At 41.3% G+C, this 14,574-nt stretch overlaps 1 protein-coding gene across 2 annotated transcripts in view; it reads left to right on the top strand.

Annotated features, from left to right (window-relative positions):
* Positions 1 to 14,062, top strand: part of prr36b (proline rich 36b) — a 28,569-nt gene extending 14,507 nt beyond the window's left edge. The window contains exons 4-6 of one of the 2 annotated variants that reach the window (XM_073836642.1): positions 3,125 to 3,339; positions 3,547 to 7,434; positions 10,113 to 14,062. In XM_073836642.1, the coding sequence (XP_073692743.1) occupies positions 3,125 to 3,339; positions 3,547 to 7,434; positions 10,113 to 11,065 (5,056 nt within the window). In that variant the 3' untranslated portion in view covers positions 11,066 to 14,062. Of the gene's footprint in view, positions 1 to 3,124; positions 3,340 to 3,546; positions 8,587 to 10,112 lie in introns of those variants that run through there. The other variant, XM_073836650.1, reaches the window with a different exon arrangement.
* Positions 14,063 to 14,574: the final 512 nt, after the last annotated feature.

The raw sequence follows: 14,574 nt of genomic DNA, 5'->3' as shown, positions 1-14,574 counted from the left end.
AAGAACTGTGGGCTGGTTGGTAAAGGGCGCGCCCAGCAGCCAAACCATCTGAGTCATTTCTCATAAATGAATTGCTCTCTTTCTGCATCTCTTTGTCCCGCTTTCTCTCGTTCATTAGTTCATGGTAGAGTTCGGTCCTCCAGAGGGATGTTTTATTGCAGCCACTGCATCTAATCTCCAAATGGAGCGTGTGTGTTTCCCAAAAGCCAACTTGATAGATGGTTTATTACACTTCAGTGATTCTGATTTTGCTGCAGTGCTTTGCGTGTTTTTCGCTTGTCAGGTTTCTGCCGAGGCTGCATGTTCGCTGGTGTCCCGCTGGTGTTTGACATGGCTGTACTTTGGTCATACACATTTGTCTTCACTATCCACTCTGGCTATGGCCTGTCACTGATTTATTTTTTCAGAATAGTTTATTTTCTTGAATTTTGAAAGCCTTATAAAAAGATATAGAGTTCCCCACAAAATGAAAAATTCTCTATACTTGTGATCATTTATTTCAATTCATGTCATGTCAGTAAGAAGGCATTGTCTATTTAAATGTTTCTTAATAATATATAAATCCTCTCTGGATATTATGATAACCCACTTTTCCCGCAGGGCACAGTATTAAATACACAATTATTAAAGAGTTTTTGTGAACAGGCATCTTTGATTTGACACAGATTTGCCACGAGCTAAGAAATCACTGCACATGAAAATGTTTGATTTTTGCTGTCGGGGTAAAGTACATGAATCAAATCTTGTTCAGATGAATGCCTGTTGGCCTATATTAAGCTAACACTGCAAATTTCCACGCAGGTGAGTGCCAGCAGGTAGACGCAATTTCTGAATTGCAGCTTTGCCAATACATTAGGATTCATCCTGAAGGGACATGAACCTCGTTATTGAGGTTAAGGAGTCCCTTCAGGCCAGAGTGCCTTATTAAAATCTCGTCAGCCATAGTCTGCCAGTCGCTGGCTCAGGAGGAGGTCGTCTTCCTCATTGCCGCTGTGGCTTCAGGGGAAGTTTTGCCGCTCGCAAATGTAACGGCAAGTTAAACAGTGTTTATTACCAAATCAGGCTGCAGGCTTCTCCATTGCTCAAGAAACATCAAAGAGCTATTTATAAAATGCTTGAATGGCGTACCGTTAGCTTGAAGCACTTAAAGCAAATGCACATGTGTAAATGTGCTTGGATTGTTTTTAAGCTTCAGTGCATTTTTTGGGTTTTCATTTGCCCCCAACCCTGGCACAGATCTGACAGAAAAATGCTTGGCTTGTGATGCGATGGATTGTTGAGGAATAGAATAACATTTCTGCACCATTTTACCACCAATGTTTTATTAATGTACCATAAAAGACCCAAATACTATATAGTGCACAAGTCATATGAACTAGTGTTTTGGTTCTTTATTGTGCCCATTTCGGAGCTTGATGGCACCTGGTCACTGTATGCCTTCATTGAATGCTAAAGAGGTTTTTGTTTCTCTTTCTCTCCCACACTCTCTTTAACTCTCTCTCTCAGTCTCTTGGGTTCCAGGAGAATGATGCTTGTGCTAATCTCTGTTCGCTCGCTTCCTATACTGAGTCATCCTGTCACTGTGGATTTCTCATAACGGTTTTATGTTTGAGATTAAGATGAAGACTTTTATAGAACTTCTCATTCGCTCCATCGCTTTCATTCTCTTCTTATCATTTAAGAGCATGCTCTCCTTTTAAGGTTTAATTATAATGCGAATCTGTATTCCAGGTGCAATAAAAATTTGGTTTATTTCCAATAATCTGTTAAATCATTACTTTCTTTCTACCTAGTGCTGCCAGTCTCTACTGCAGTACTATTTATGACTTTTTGATATAGGTAAAATCAGGTAATTAAATCTGGGAATAGATGATGTGAGGGAGAAAAAAGAAGGTAAAGGTTGTGGTGCTATGGCTAATCCTATTTTATTATAATTGTTTATATTTTATGTTGGCAAAAAGATAATATAGAATATATAATATTATATATAGTGGCCATCCTTTAATGTTAGATCTTCAGTCAGATTCTTTATTAAATGTGCACAGGTCTAATAATCAAATTGGTTTAAGACTAATGTCCTAATCCAGGTTGTGTGCTTAAGTTGGTGTTTTTGTAAAGTGAAACTAGGTCGAGAAGCTACAACAAACCACTGCATTAATTCATGTGTGGTTTTCTCTGTCAGGTTTATCTGTTTATAGACTTGCTCTCTTTGCTCCTGAGCCTTCACTGCTGGATCTCTCTCTCTCTCTCTCTTTCACCTGATACTCTAGATGTAGGACACCACAATTATGTAGAATCTCATCCCCGCCCATCTCGGCGAAATGTGGAACTTATGGAGCATGTGTTTTTAGCAAGATCCATGCTATTTGCCCAAGTAGGATTTGCATGGTTATTTTTACTCAACACAATGAAAGATTTACATGGTGCTCACTTCTGCACTGATATGCACACTGCCTTTATTTAGAACAGGAGAGACACATGCAGTGGAGCGTAGACAGAGGAAATCAGAAGCTCCTGCCCACAGGATCTAGGTTAGCTTACTCAGACTTGACCTGGACATGTACTGAGTCACTGGCGTGTGCTGAACTGAGTTCATACTAGACCAGAGTGGACAGACACTAGACCCCATCAGGGCAGAACATGTGCATTACCACTGAGTCAGACACCCCAGGATAGAACAGAGGCATTGTGGGTAGATAACTTGGGGGAGGGGATTTCTCAAAAAAGAATGTTTTTGGTGGTATTAATATAACTCCATGTTGTGTTCCTGAGCTATCTGCCTGTCCCTCAGGCCTTCTGTGCTGTGACTAATCAAAGCTTTGACTCACTGCAATGGGATATATGACCCATCACCAATGGCTGAAATGTCTGAAAAAGTGGAGACTTTAGTTTTAACTCATACACACTAATATCAAAAACCTTCCTGTGTGATATTTTCTTCTAGCATTCTGCTTTTTAAACACCTTGTTCTTGCTCAACTGAAGTCTCCTACCACGGAGTTGTGCAAGCTAGGAGCAGCCAGACCTAAAAATGCCTTAATGACTCACCCTACCTGTTATTAAGATTTGAAACAGTCTTCCTCTGTATTGATTTCTTAATTTCTTGTCACTTCTGCTATGTGCAGGTCTGTTGGCTCTGTTCCTGCTGCCCGTTCTTCCCCTGCTGCCTCTAAGCCTGGGACACCGACAACTGCCAGCAAGACATCTACAGCTGCATCCAGGCCAACCACTGCTACACCCAAGACGCCATCTACTACTGCTAAACCTTCTCCTGCTAAAACCACAGCACCCCCTGCTGGCCGCACTCCCACTCCTAAGACCACAACACCTGTCAAGAAAGGTCGGCATCTCATGGAAGACAATAAATGCATGCATGTAGTTCAGTTCAAACCATTGTAACAGTAATATTTAGTTGTAATGTGTGAATACTGAAATTTAAAGTAAATAGTTTATATTTCATTTTTATAACATACTTGCATTAAGTTTAAATTCTTTTCTAATTAAAGCTATGATATTGACTTGAAATTATATGGTCTCTTTTCATCAGATGTCGGTAAACAGCCATCTACTCCAGCGGCCAAGAAGCCCACCTCTTCTCCGCTTACCCGGCCAGCACCAACCAAGACCACCAAGCCTGACACCCCTAAGTCAGCCTCCACTGCCAAGGCAGAATCAGCCGCAAAAAAAACCACCACTTCCAGCAAGGCGGCAGATGTTAAGACAAGTAAACCCAAGGAGAGCAAAGCAACACCTTCCAAGGAGGTCAGTGCAAGCCCCAGGACCACAGGCAGCAAGCCCAGCACTAAGACAAGCAGCCCAAAGAAGTCAGTTGGCAGTAGCACTCCAATGTCATTGAAGGGTGGACCAAAAGCCTCCCAGCCTACAGATGCAGCAGCCACAGAGGCTGAGAAAAAGGACGTGATACCTGCTGTGGTTGCAGCCACTACTGCAGCTGTTGCTGTTGCTTCTCTGGTGACCTCAGCACCTGAAGACTCAGCTACAGCTTTTGCTCCTGCTGCCACTGAAAAGGCACCTGAGGACTTCTTTACCCAGGTCAATCCTGCTTCATCTGAGGAGAAATTAGAAGACTCATTTACAACTCCAATTCCAGCTTCCTCTGAGGACTCTAAAGAGGATTCTAAAGAAATTTTCACATCTGTAACTGCCCCTACCACTATGGAAGCACCTGAAGATGAAGTTACACCTGTCATTCCTCCTGTCACTGAGGAAACACCTGAAGACTCTGTTACACCTTTCAGGCCTGAAGAAACACCTGAGGACAGAACTACGTCTGTCATTCCTCCTACCTTTGATGAGGTACGAAAGGAAATGGTTTCACCTGTCATTCCTTCAGAAGAAACACCTGAAGAAGTAACTACATCTGTCATTCCTCCTACCTCTTATGAGGAACGAGAAGAAACTGTTTCACCTGTCATTCCTTCAGAAGAAACACCTGAAGAAGTAACTACATCTGTCATTCCTCCTACCTCTTATGAGGAACGAGAAGAAACTGTTTCACCTGTCATTCCTTCTGAAGAAACACCTGAAGATGTAACTACAACTGTCATTTCTCCTACCTCTTATGAGGGACGAGAAGAAACTGTTTCACCAGTCATTTCTGCTGCTTTTAAAGAAACACCTGGAGACGTAACTACATCTGTCATTCCTCCTACCTCTTATGAGGGACGAGAAGAAACTGTTTCCCCTGTCATTCCTTCTGAAGAAACACCTGAAGACGTAACTACAACTGTCATTTCTCCTACCTCTTATGAGGGACGAGAAGAAACTGTTTCACCAGTCATTTCTGCTGCTTTTGAAGAAACACCTGGAGACGTAACTACATCTGTCATTCCTCCTACCTCTAATGAGGGACGAGAAGAAACTGCTTCACCAGTCATTTCTGCTGCTTTTGAAGAAACACCTGAAGATGTAACTACAGCTGTCATTCCCCCTACATCTTATGAGGCACCTGAAAAATCCATTTCACCTGTCATTCCTCCTGCCTCTGATGAAATACCTGAAGAAACAACTGCATCAGTCATTCCCCCTACCTCTTATGAGGCACCTGTAGAAAATGCTTCACCTTTTATTTCTCCAGCCTTTGAAGAGGAACCTGAAGATACAGTTACACCTGTTATTTCACCTACTTCTGATGAGGTGGAGCTTGTCTATCATCAGGACGTCCCCCAGAGTGTATCCCAGAGCATGGACATTTGTAAAGATGACAATGTCATGTCTCAGCTGGCTGCTGAAGTGGACTTGGTCAGTCTGAAGGAGCCAGTGCCTGCTGTGTCTCCATTGGGAACCACAGTACTGTCCCCACCATCCTCTCCCACTGTCCCACCATCCATGCCAGTTGAGCTCCCAAGTTCAGCTCCCTTCTTGGGCTCTCAGGTTCCAGCTGACCCATGGGCACAGAGCTCTTCTCTGTACCCCAGTTCTGCGACCATAGAGAACGAGGAGCGGGATGAGGAAAGACAGCATGATGAAGAAAGTGAGGAAGATGATGAAAAAGATCAGGATGATATACAAATGCCCTCTGCTGCACAGAAAGTAATGGAAGACTTTGATCTGATGGGCTCCACTGATGGGGATCACATCAGAACTGCAGCTCCTGTCTCCCCTCTGCAAGAACGAGAAGAGGCGGTGGAGAAAGCTGAAGAAGAGATTAATGAAGATAATGATGATGAGGAGGAGGAGGAGGAGGAAGAAGAGGAAGAGGACGACGAGGAAGATGAGGTAAAAGAGATTGCCATACAGGAATCAGTGCCCCAAACAGAGAAAGAAGTTGACTTTAAAAAGGGGGTGGCAGATTTTGCCAGCTCTGACTGGGGTATGATGCAGTCAGATGACATGTACAGCAGTGAGAAAGTGACATCTCCTTTTAATGCTGAAGGCATCTGCAGTGCTAAAGAGACAGGTGACTTCATCATGACCGAGGCAGACAAGGAACAGCCATTCACAGGGCCTCCTGGAATCCAGTCATTTGGTAGTGAAGATGAGGAAGAGGATGAGGAAGAAGAGCATTTAAAGAAAGACTTGGATCTGGAATTAGAGCATGATGATGAGCATCACAAGCAACATAAAGACTTGGAGGAAGAAGATGAAGATGTGGAGATGGTTCACAGGGGCATGGCTGAGAGTGGACTTGGGGTTTGTAGAAATGATGGTAATGAAGAAGAAGAAGATGATGATGATTACAGAGAGGAGAGTCATCTTGGCAGCATAGGTCACACTGCTCCAGTAACATCTATGCCTTTGACAGCAGCATGGAGTAATTCCAATCCCTTCTCCGATCCCTGGGCCCAGCCTTCTTCCGTCCTGTCTGAATCAAACCTGTCAGATTTCAAAGTTCAAGATTCAGACACACTCACCAAATTCCCAGCCGATCCAGACACGACCACCACATTCTCAGCTGATCCAGATACACCACCCAAATCCCCAGCTGAGGCTTTTTTGGACATGAGTCCACCCCTAATTAAGGCCTCAGAATCTCAACCTGACATCCAAGAGGAGACAGGGGGCTCAGTCCCAGTGGAGTCGTGCATCTTGGCTCCTCCTGCTATTGGAATGTCCCAGTCCAGCACCCTCAGTGGAACAGCCCTGGCTGCTCATAGCAGCAGTGAGACCAGCACACCTGAAGAGCTTCGAGATTACGACAGCAGCTCAGGTGTAGAATCTCGATCAGACAAGCAGCAGACACCAGTCCCTGCCATGCAGACAGACATGGAGCAAGACCTAGGTATTCACCTTGAGCGAGGCGATGGGGAGGAGGAAGAAGCAGAAACGCTGCCGGCCGACGAAGTACTGGGTGACGCCGCAACGGCACCAGCCTCTGTACCATCATCACCGTCAACCTCCGGTGATGAGGCCAGTGATACAGAGGGTGAGATGCAAATCAATGACCCTGATGTTGTGGTTGATGACAACGCCACTGTCCCTCACGACCTCGCTGCCCTGGACGAAGATGAGGAGGCTCCTGAACAGATTGGAGAGGAAGATGGTGATACACCTCAGTCAGCCAACTCTGTAGCCTCCTACGGTTTCGACTGCTCCGCATCCATCTCCAATGCCCACTCTATGGCTGAGAGCTGTGGAAAGAGCCCAGGCATCTTTAGCCTGGAAAATGAAGAGCAGCTTCCAGAAGAGGCCAAGGATCCCTCTTTCATCAAGGAGCTAACCCTGCCAGCAGCTACCGCCTACAGCGATGACTTGTTGGGCTGCCCAGTAGATTTGCTGCCTATTCGCGAGCCCACAGAAAGGGATGCTGGGTTTGACGAGCACTATATGCTGTGCAGTAAGACAGACCCAGGCGCTATGGAGGAAATCGATGCTGAGTCCCCCATGCACCTCTCACCCCAACACGGGGACGATTCTGACGGCCAGCCACCGTACTACTCTACTATATGTGATAAGACTGATAACATTCTGGCAGGTAACGTATAAAGTCCCTCTTTCGGAATGCACCTTGTCTACCCCAAACCCCACGCTCCCACCCTATGTCCTTCATTTCTTCCAAATGTGGGGTTAACAAGCAAAGAAATGAATAGAAATATGTAAAAGAAGGGGGAAAGGAAAGGGGAGCTGTCAGGTGAGGGATTATAGCTTTGTCTGAGCTGCTCTCTGTTCTTCTATTACCATGGTGATGGTTATGATTGTATGGCTTAAATTTCTGTATGTACAGTAGCTATTCTCATTTTCTATTAGAATGTACTTTTTAAATAACACTGCGTTTCATGGCACCCCTGAACCTGCAATGTTAGACTAAGTTAAGTTGATGTCCTTTAATAAAAGGACAAAAATGCAAAAATTAAAAAAAAAAGAAAAAAAAGAATAATAAACACACTTGGTGGACTCCAACTACCTTTGTATTTATCCTACTGTTTTTACCAATCAAATGTCATTTTTTTTATACTTTGTTCTTTTTTTTCTTGTTTTTATTTGATTTGTTAAGATCCCTGTCTTACCTTAATGTTTGTACACACATCAGTTTTCCTGCACTGTAAAAGTAGCTTTACTGTCTTTTAAAGCATATTCCAGCTTTCTCTTTTAAAACATGTTCCAGCACTAACTATTTCAGCATTAAATACAGGTTAGATATTCTTCAGAAGCTTTTCACTCTCACAGTGTTTGACATAGGGAGGTGAACGAGTGTTAGATGGCAAGTCATACTTCATTTTTGGTTGTCTTTTGTTAGTTTTGAGCTACTGCTGCACATTTTTGTGAAGGATAATATAGATTGTCATTGGCACGTAACTTAAGTGTTTTAAAGAACTGGGCTCAGAGTTATCTGGATTTTTTAATTTACAGTTGTTAAACATTTGTACTTCGGAACAGACTAACTATTTCTGGTTATGGAAATTGAAGTGTTTTCCTGCATTTGTAAATCTTAAAATGATGCTCGCAGGTCAGTGTACTGTGAGTACTGGGACATTTCTACAAGAATTGGAAGTGCATGTGCAACTAATTAAGAAATTGTTATAATCTTGCTATGAATCCAGACATGATCCAGGGATGTCTGGACATTAATGATTCACAATAACTAAAAGGTTTTTCCCCAAAATTCCATTAAACATCATTGCAAGGCTGTCTGTTCCTGTTTGTTTTTTGTTTCTTTTTTATTTTGAGTGGCATGATAGTCTGTTCTCATCTGAGTGCTCCTATAAACAGGAAATGGATATCTGCTGAAATGGTGTTTATTCCAGATGTATTTTTGATGAAATGACAATCAGTGCTCGTCTATGATCTTCCTCTACTAAAGCATGTCATGCCCTCTAAACTCAACAGCAGGACCCCACCCTGAAAGCCCAGCAAAAAAGGTTGCATGATATCTCAAGGATGTTTTCATTATTATTCATTAAAGCATAAACACAAACTCAACATAAATACTCCCTGAACGTTAATTTGGTTTTGTGAGGATGTGTCAGGGAAGTTCCTCTTCTCAGTATGAAATCTCATCTCATCTCCTATTCACATCCTTTTTTCACCCACCTGCCATCAAAAATAGTCATTTTACATCAAAAAATATCTGGAGGTAAATTAGCCGAAGTACACTTTATCCTTGATGTATCTCGTATCTATCGGTTTATCTCTCTGTCTCTGTTTTGGAACACATCTGTTTCAGGTCAACTGTCCTCTGAACTCTAGTTTATGCTGTTATGTAAAATCATATGTGACAGATGAGGTACATTAAGAAAAAGAATTTGTTGTTCCCTTCAAGTTCCAACAAATCCCTTATTTAAAATGGCAAATTTAGGTTAGGTTTAGGATGTATGTATTTACATCTCATTTACTCTTTAAAAACATCGTCCATTAATGGAATTCAATTGTTATTTCATTCACATCATATTACATTTTCTTTATATTGTTTTATTTATTTCATACATTTTTAAACACTATCCAGGTACTCTATAAATGTACTGCATGTATTTATGCAGTAAAAGATGGCCAATTACATGCTTTTTTTTATTTTTAGCCCTTACTTTTACAAGAATCACACCTTCTCCAACCCACTCACATTCTTGGACTGGTTCAAATATGACACCTCATTACATGGATGACACACCTGTAGGTCACGGAAAACACACAAAATTTCTTTACACAGTTAAAATATTTTTAGCCAGAAGGACTGAACTATTCTGGTAAATCCCACTGGTGACATTTTTTGTTTCAACATTGTAGACTGAATAGTACTTGAAAAGAATATTCAAAGTTAAATTCGAGCTCTGTCCACAGCTTCTATGGCAGCAGTTAATCACTTGTCCGATATACGTTTGTGTATTTAAATGCCAGTAGAATTTTTTCTTGATAATCAACAGCACACCACAGATGCAGCAGATGGAGCTTCACATGCATTAAACATGTTCCTTATGTGATGGCTTGCTATTTTTGAAAAATATCCTGATGGGTTTACAGGAAAGATGTGTGGGAAAACTCGATTCCTGACTTCATTAAGAGTTTTGTCTGATTTGTTCTTTGGTTTGTTTTCTTTATTGTCTGCATGTTCCTCTTTCTGTCTGTGCTTTTCCTCTGTTCCTGTTCGGTCACACCCTACTTCATAACGAATGCCTCTGTCAGTAAACACATATTGCAAGTGCTTTTGACTGTCCACAGGGAAACCCTGGAACACTATACAGACTGGTGAGCACCAGCTTTCACTGAGCCAACAGGAGAATGTTAACTATCCAAGACTAACCCAAGAGCTGAATGATAATAACTACCTTGCCCCTCTGCCGAACACCCACAAGCAACAACAGCAGCCACAGCCTTGTATCAACATTGAACATACTGACGCTCCTCAGAGAGTCCCGCCGACTCCTTTGGTGCCTAATGTGCAGCTGCGACGGCTAGAGCAGCACCAGCTGCAGTTGCGGCACATTCGGCAGCGGCAGGAACAGGAGCGGCTGAAACGGCTGTGCCTGGAGGAAGAAAGGCAGCGGCAGGAGCAGCAAAGGGCACTGGAGAGGCAACGTCGAGAGCTGCTTAAGTTGCAGCTGCAACAGCAGCAGCAAGAACACCGACTCCGCCGCCAGCTCCTGCAACGGCAGCTCGAGATGGAGCAGCAACAGAGACTCAAACAGCAGTCACAGGTGAAAGGGCAACCATCTCTCCTGTCACCCTCCTCTGGACTCTGCACCATCTATGAGGCCATGGAAACCAGTGAGGAGGAAGAGGAGGATGCAGAGAACGAATCCACCAGCAACCAAGGTTCTCCCAACCAGATAGGCCATACAATCCCAACAGACGTACCGCTTAGAGTGGCCAACGGAAACCTCCGCAGACCGCCTCCGCAGGAGCTGGACTGGAACACCAAACTAGACATGGTCCAGCAGCTGATTAACCAAGCTCTGCTTCTGGATAGGGAGGACGGCTGTCCTCCGCTCCTGTACCTACCAGGGCAGGGAGGGGGCATCCTTAGCCCTCTAGAGAGCAGCCTGTGGCCACACATCATGTCCCACTTCGACTCCAATGCAACAGTGGCCTCCGTCAGTAGTTACTCCCCCAGCAGCCAGGCCAGTTCCCCACAGTGCGACTGGACTGTGGTGGAACTGGAGACACATCACTGACAGTCTGAGCAGCATTTAACCCAGCATGTGCACTAATAATAAAATATCAATACCTTATCCCAAACTATTATAGAAAACACTCAACTGTCCAATAGCTCTACCTGCATTTTATCCCATAGACTTCTAATTGGGTCTCGTGTTCTCATCCATTCTGAATGCAGTCATTTTCAGTCTTCAGTATGCAAGCACCTTCCTGAAGAGTTTGGGTTTCTTTGTAGGATAAACTCTTACCTATAGAGTGTTTTCACGACGCGTCATCAATCGGCCATATTGGCGACACTGAACGTAAACAATGCCACTGAACCAAACAGAACTTGCATATTTTGCTGATTACTATTATATTGTCATGTTTTGGGCTGTACTAATCGGTCAGACCGGGAAAAACATTTCTAGTACTATAGACTGCCAAGAGTTATAACAAATTAAGGAAAAGAGCACAAAAAAAAATGTCTTGAGGAATAAATGGCGTTTGTGGTTGGCCAGGATTTCCAGGGCAAAAATCTTGACAACATTCGTGTTTGCGCTTAGTTCAGGTCAGGTAAGTTAAATATTAGGCTAATATCTTACTTAAAACTGCTTGTATATATCTGTACCACCTATTGACTTTAGTTTGTCAAAATATTGTGCCCCTTCCTGCTTACTAAGTCTGTCTCTATATGATTTAGCAGCTTCCCCACGTTTTCTCAGTGGTATAGACAGCATAAATTAGCAGAACAACGTATTCAGTATTCCATTAACTGTGCAACCCATGCTGTTGTTTACATCCGAGTATCTCCAATAAGGCCACGCATCCAGGTAACTGGCCAAATCGTGACGTAAGTGCAAACCCTCTATAATATAGTTTCCACAAACATATTTAGGCATATTTAAACTCTATAAACATATATTTATAAATTAAATGGTATTTTATTAATTCCTTTTATATTAATATATGATATTAATTTTAATAAAATTTACTTGTCTATAGGATTTCATCTATGAAAACTACTTTGCTCTTGGTCATCCTGTAAATGATAGTGAAAGAGAAAATGTTGCTTTAATCTTTCTAACCATCATCCAATTGTAAGAAACAGCTCCACATTTAAAATTGCTTTTAGATATTTTTTTAGCTTTTGTAACTGTAACTATAGTTATTAGGTGATGTTAAACAAAAGCCAAATAGCTAATAAGTCATTGTTTTAGGTTAGTGTTTCAACAGTTTGGATGTCTCCCTTATCTGGCGTATACCTTATCTAATTTAAGTTTGGAGTTTTCTGCTCTTGAGCTAATGAGTTGATTCAGATGTCTGATTAGGAAGAGTCTGAAAATGTTTAGTGTTGGGGAGCCTCAAAGAACAGGTTGAAAACGGTTTTGAGCAACTGTTGTAATATTGCCATTCTTAAATCTTGCCAATAGATATGCAGAAATTTAACAGTGGATTTAACAGTCCTCATGACTGACTGCAAACTCACATTCAGGTCTGGTTCTATTTGGTATGAAACAGACACTTTTCTCAATCTAATCATTTATGTTACCTCTTGACAGCCAGTAGAGTGTTTTCAAGATGCGTCATTGATTGGCCATATTTACACTGAATTGATTATTGCTGCTGAAAATGGTCACTTATTGTCATGTTTTGGGCTGTACTAATCAGTTTGACCTGGAAAAACTTTTAGAGTACTACAGACTGCCAAAAGTTGTAAAACTGTCTGACAAAAAGCATTTGTGGTGGAACAAACTGAACCAGGATTTCCAGGGCATGAATCTTGACAACATTCGTGTTTGTTCTTATCATTTCCAGTCAGGTGAGTTAAATATTAGTCTATTATCTTAATTAATACCGCTCGCATGTATCTTTACCACCTATTAACTTAAGTTTGTCAAAATATTGTGCCATTTCCTGCTTACTAAGATCTTCTCTATATGATTAAGCAACTTCCACACCTTTTCTCTGTGGTTTAAATTAGCAGAACAACGTATTCAGTAGTACATTAACTGTGCATCCATGCTGTTGTTTACATCCAAGTATCGCCAATATGCCACTCAACCAGGCAACTGACCAAACCTTGACATAAGTGCAAACCCTTTATTGAAGTTCTTATTGCCAAACAGCTTTTTTGGTCCTGTTAACCTATTTGACTGTATTTGCCAAATAGCCATATTTAGACGTAACTTTGTAACTGTTTGTCTCTGGTTTAATGGTAAATATATATTATTAGGTTAGTAGAGATTTTACATAAATATAGGTTGTAATTAGATAATTTATTCTGTGTGTTACAGCTAATGTTTTGTGGTTGTCTAATGACTGTTGACCTCATGCGTGGCTTCGGACAGAGCTGCTCTGTTTGCCATTATCCTCTGGAGAGGGGGATTTCAGCTGTGGGGGAAACTCTTCTCTCCCAACATTCCTGCACCATTACCTCATTTCCTGGGTCCTTCTAGTTTCAATGGGTTTCCTGGGTTACTGATGATGTCATGGCAACTAGCAAAAAAGGAGGTGTCTAAAAGACACATGAGGGAGAAAACGAGGGAAGGAAGTGTGTGTATATATATGAGAGACAGAGTATGTTCTCTACTTTACTAAAGAGACAAAGCTGTAATAAATGAGAGGTTTGTTGTCAATCCCAAAAAAGGTTTTTATTTTTTTGTTTGTTTTTTGGCTGTAGAGGGTCTATTTTTATATAGAGTTAGATGGACAGTTTCTGACCGAGGGGTTGGCGTGTGTTCCTGCTGGCAAGAGTTACTATTAGTATTAAAATAGTGTTTGTGTTATATTTTCTACAGTAAATTAGTCTCTAATTTCTCTTTTTTTGTTCATTTGTGTTAACGGACATTAACCTAACTTTTAGAAACGTTAAATTTTTTTTCGGCTATAGACTAGATCTGTTGCAATAGCGCCATCTACTGATCATTAAAATAAATGAATGCGTTTTTTTGGTCTCTTAAAACAAACCATTTACATTGTATTACATTTAGGGGGAAAATATCACATATCCACCAGTTAAATGTACTTTCTGAGGTAATTTTTTTTTTTTTTTTTTTGAATATACAATGTAATTGTATATTAAAGAAAATTGTTGTAGTTTTCTTTTTGAGTGTTGTGACTATAGATGCATTAGATACAACCCCATATTTAAGATTTATTTCCTAATTTCCTATTTCTTTCTTAGAGCAACAGCAATATTTTAAAGATTTAATGTAGTGGGACAATGTAGTATAATTTATTGTCTTATCAAATGTTTTTGGTTTAAGTAATTAGCTGCAGAGTTGATTACTCTGGAAGAAAGCCACAGTAAGACGTCACTATTTAACGAAAGATATATTTATAGATACATGTTTATTTTTTATTATTATTTTTTTAAAAGATATATTTCAGGAATTGTAATAATAAGATTTGATGTTTGAAATATTTGCCATTGGTGAAGGTTGCAAGTTTGGATGATTTTGGATGACAATTGTTCTAATGTTTCACTGAACTCCGTGTCTTCTTTTACTGTGCTTTTTTGTCCTCCAGCTCCATCCATCTGTGT

The sequence above is a fragment of the Garra rufa genome, chromosome 1 (genome assembly GCF_049309525.1).
Source record: "Garra rufa chromosome 1, GarRuf1.0, whole genome shotgun sequence".
Classification (NCBI taxonomy): Eukaryota; Metazoa; Chordata; class Actinopteri; order Cypriniformes; family Cyprinidae; genus Garra; species Garra rufa.
The sequence above is the reverse complement of the archived record's forward strand: the minus strand, read 5'-3'. Positions and strand labels throughout refer to the sequence as shown.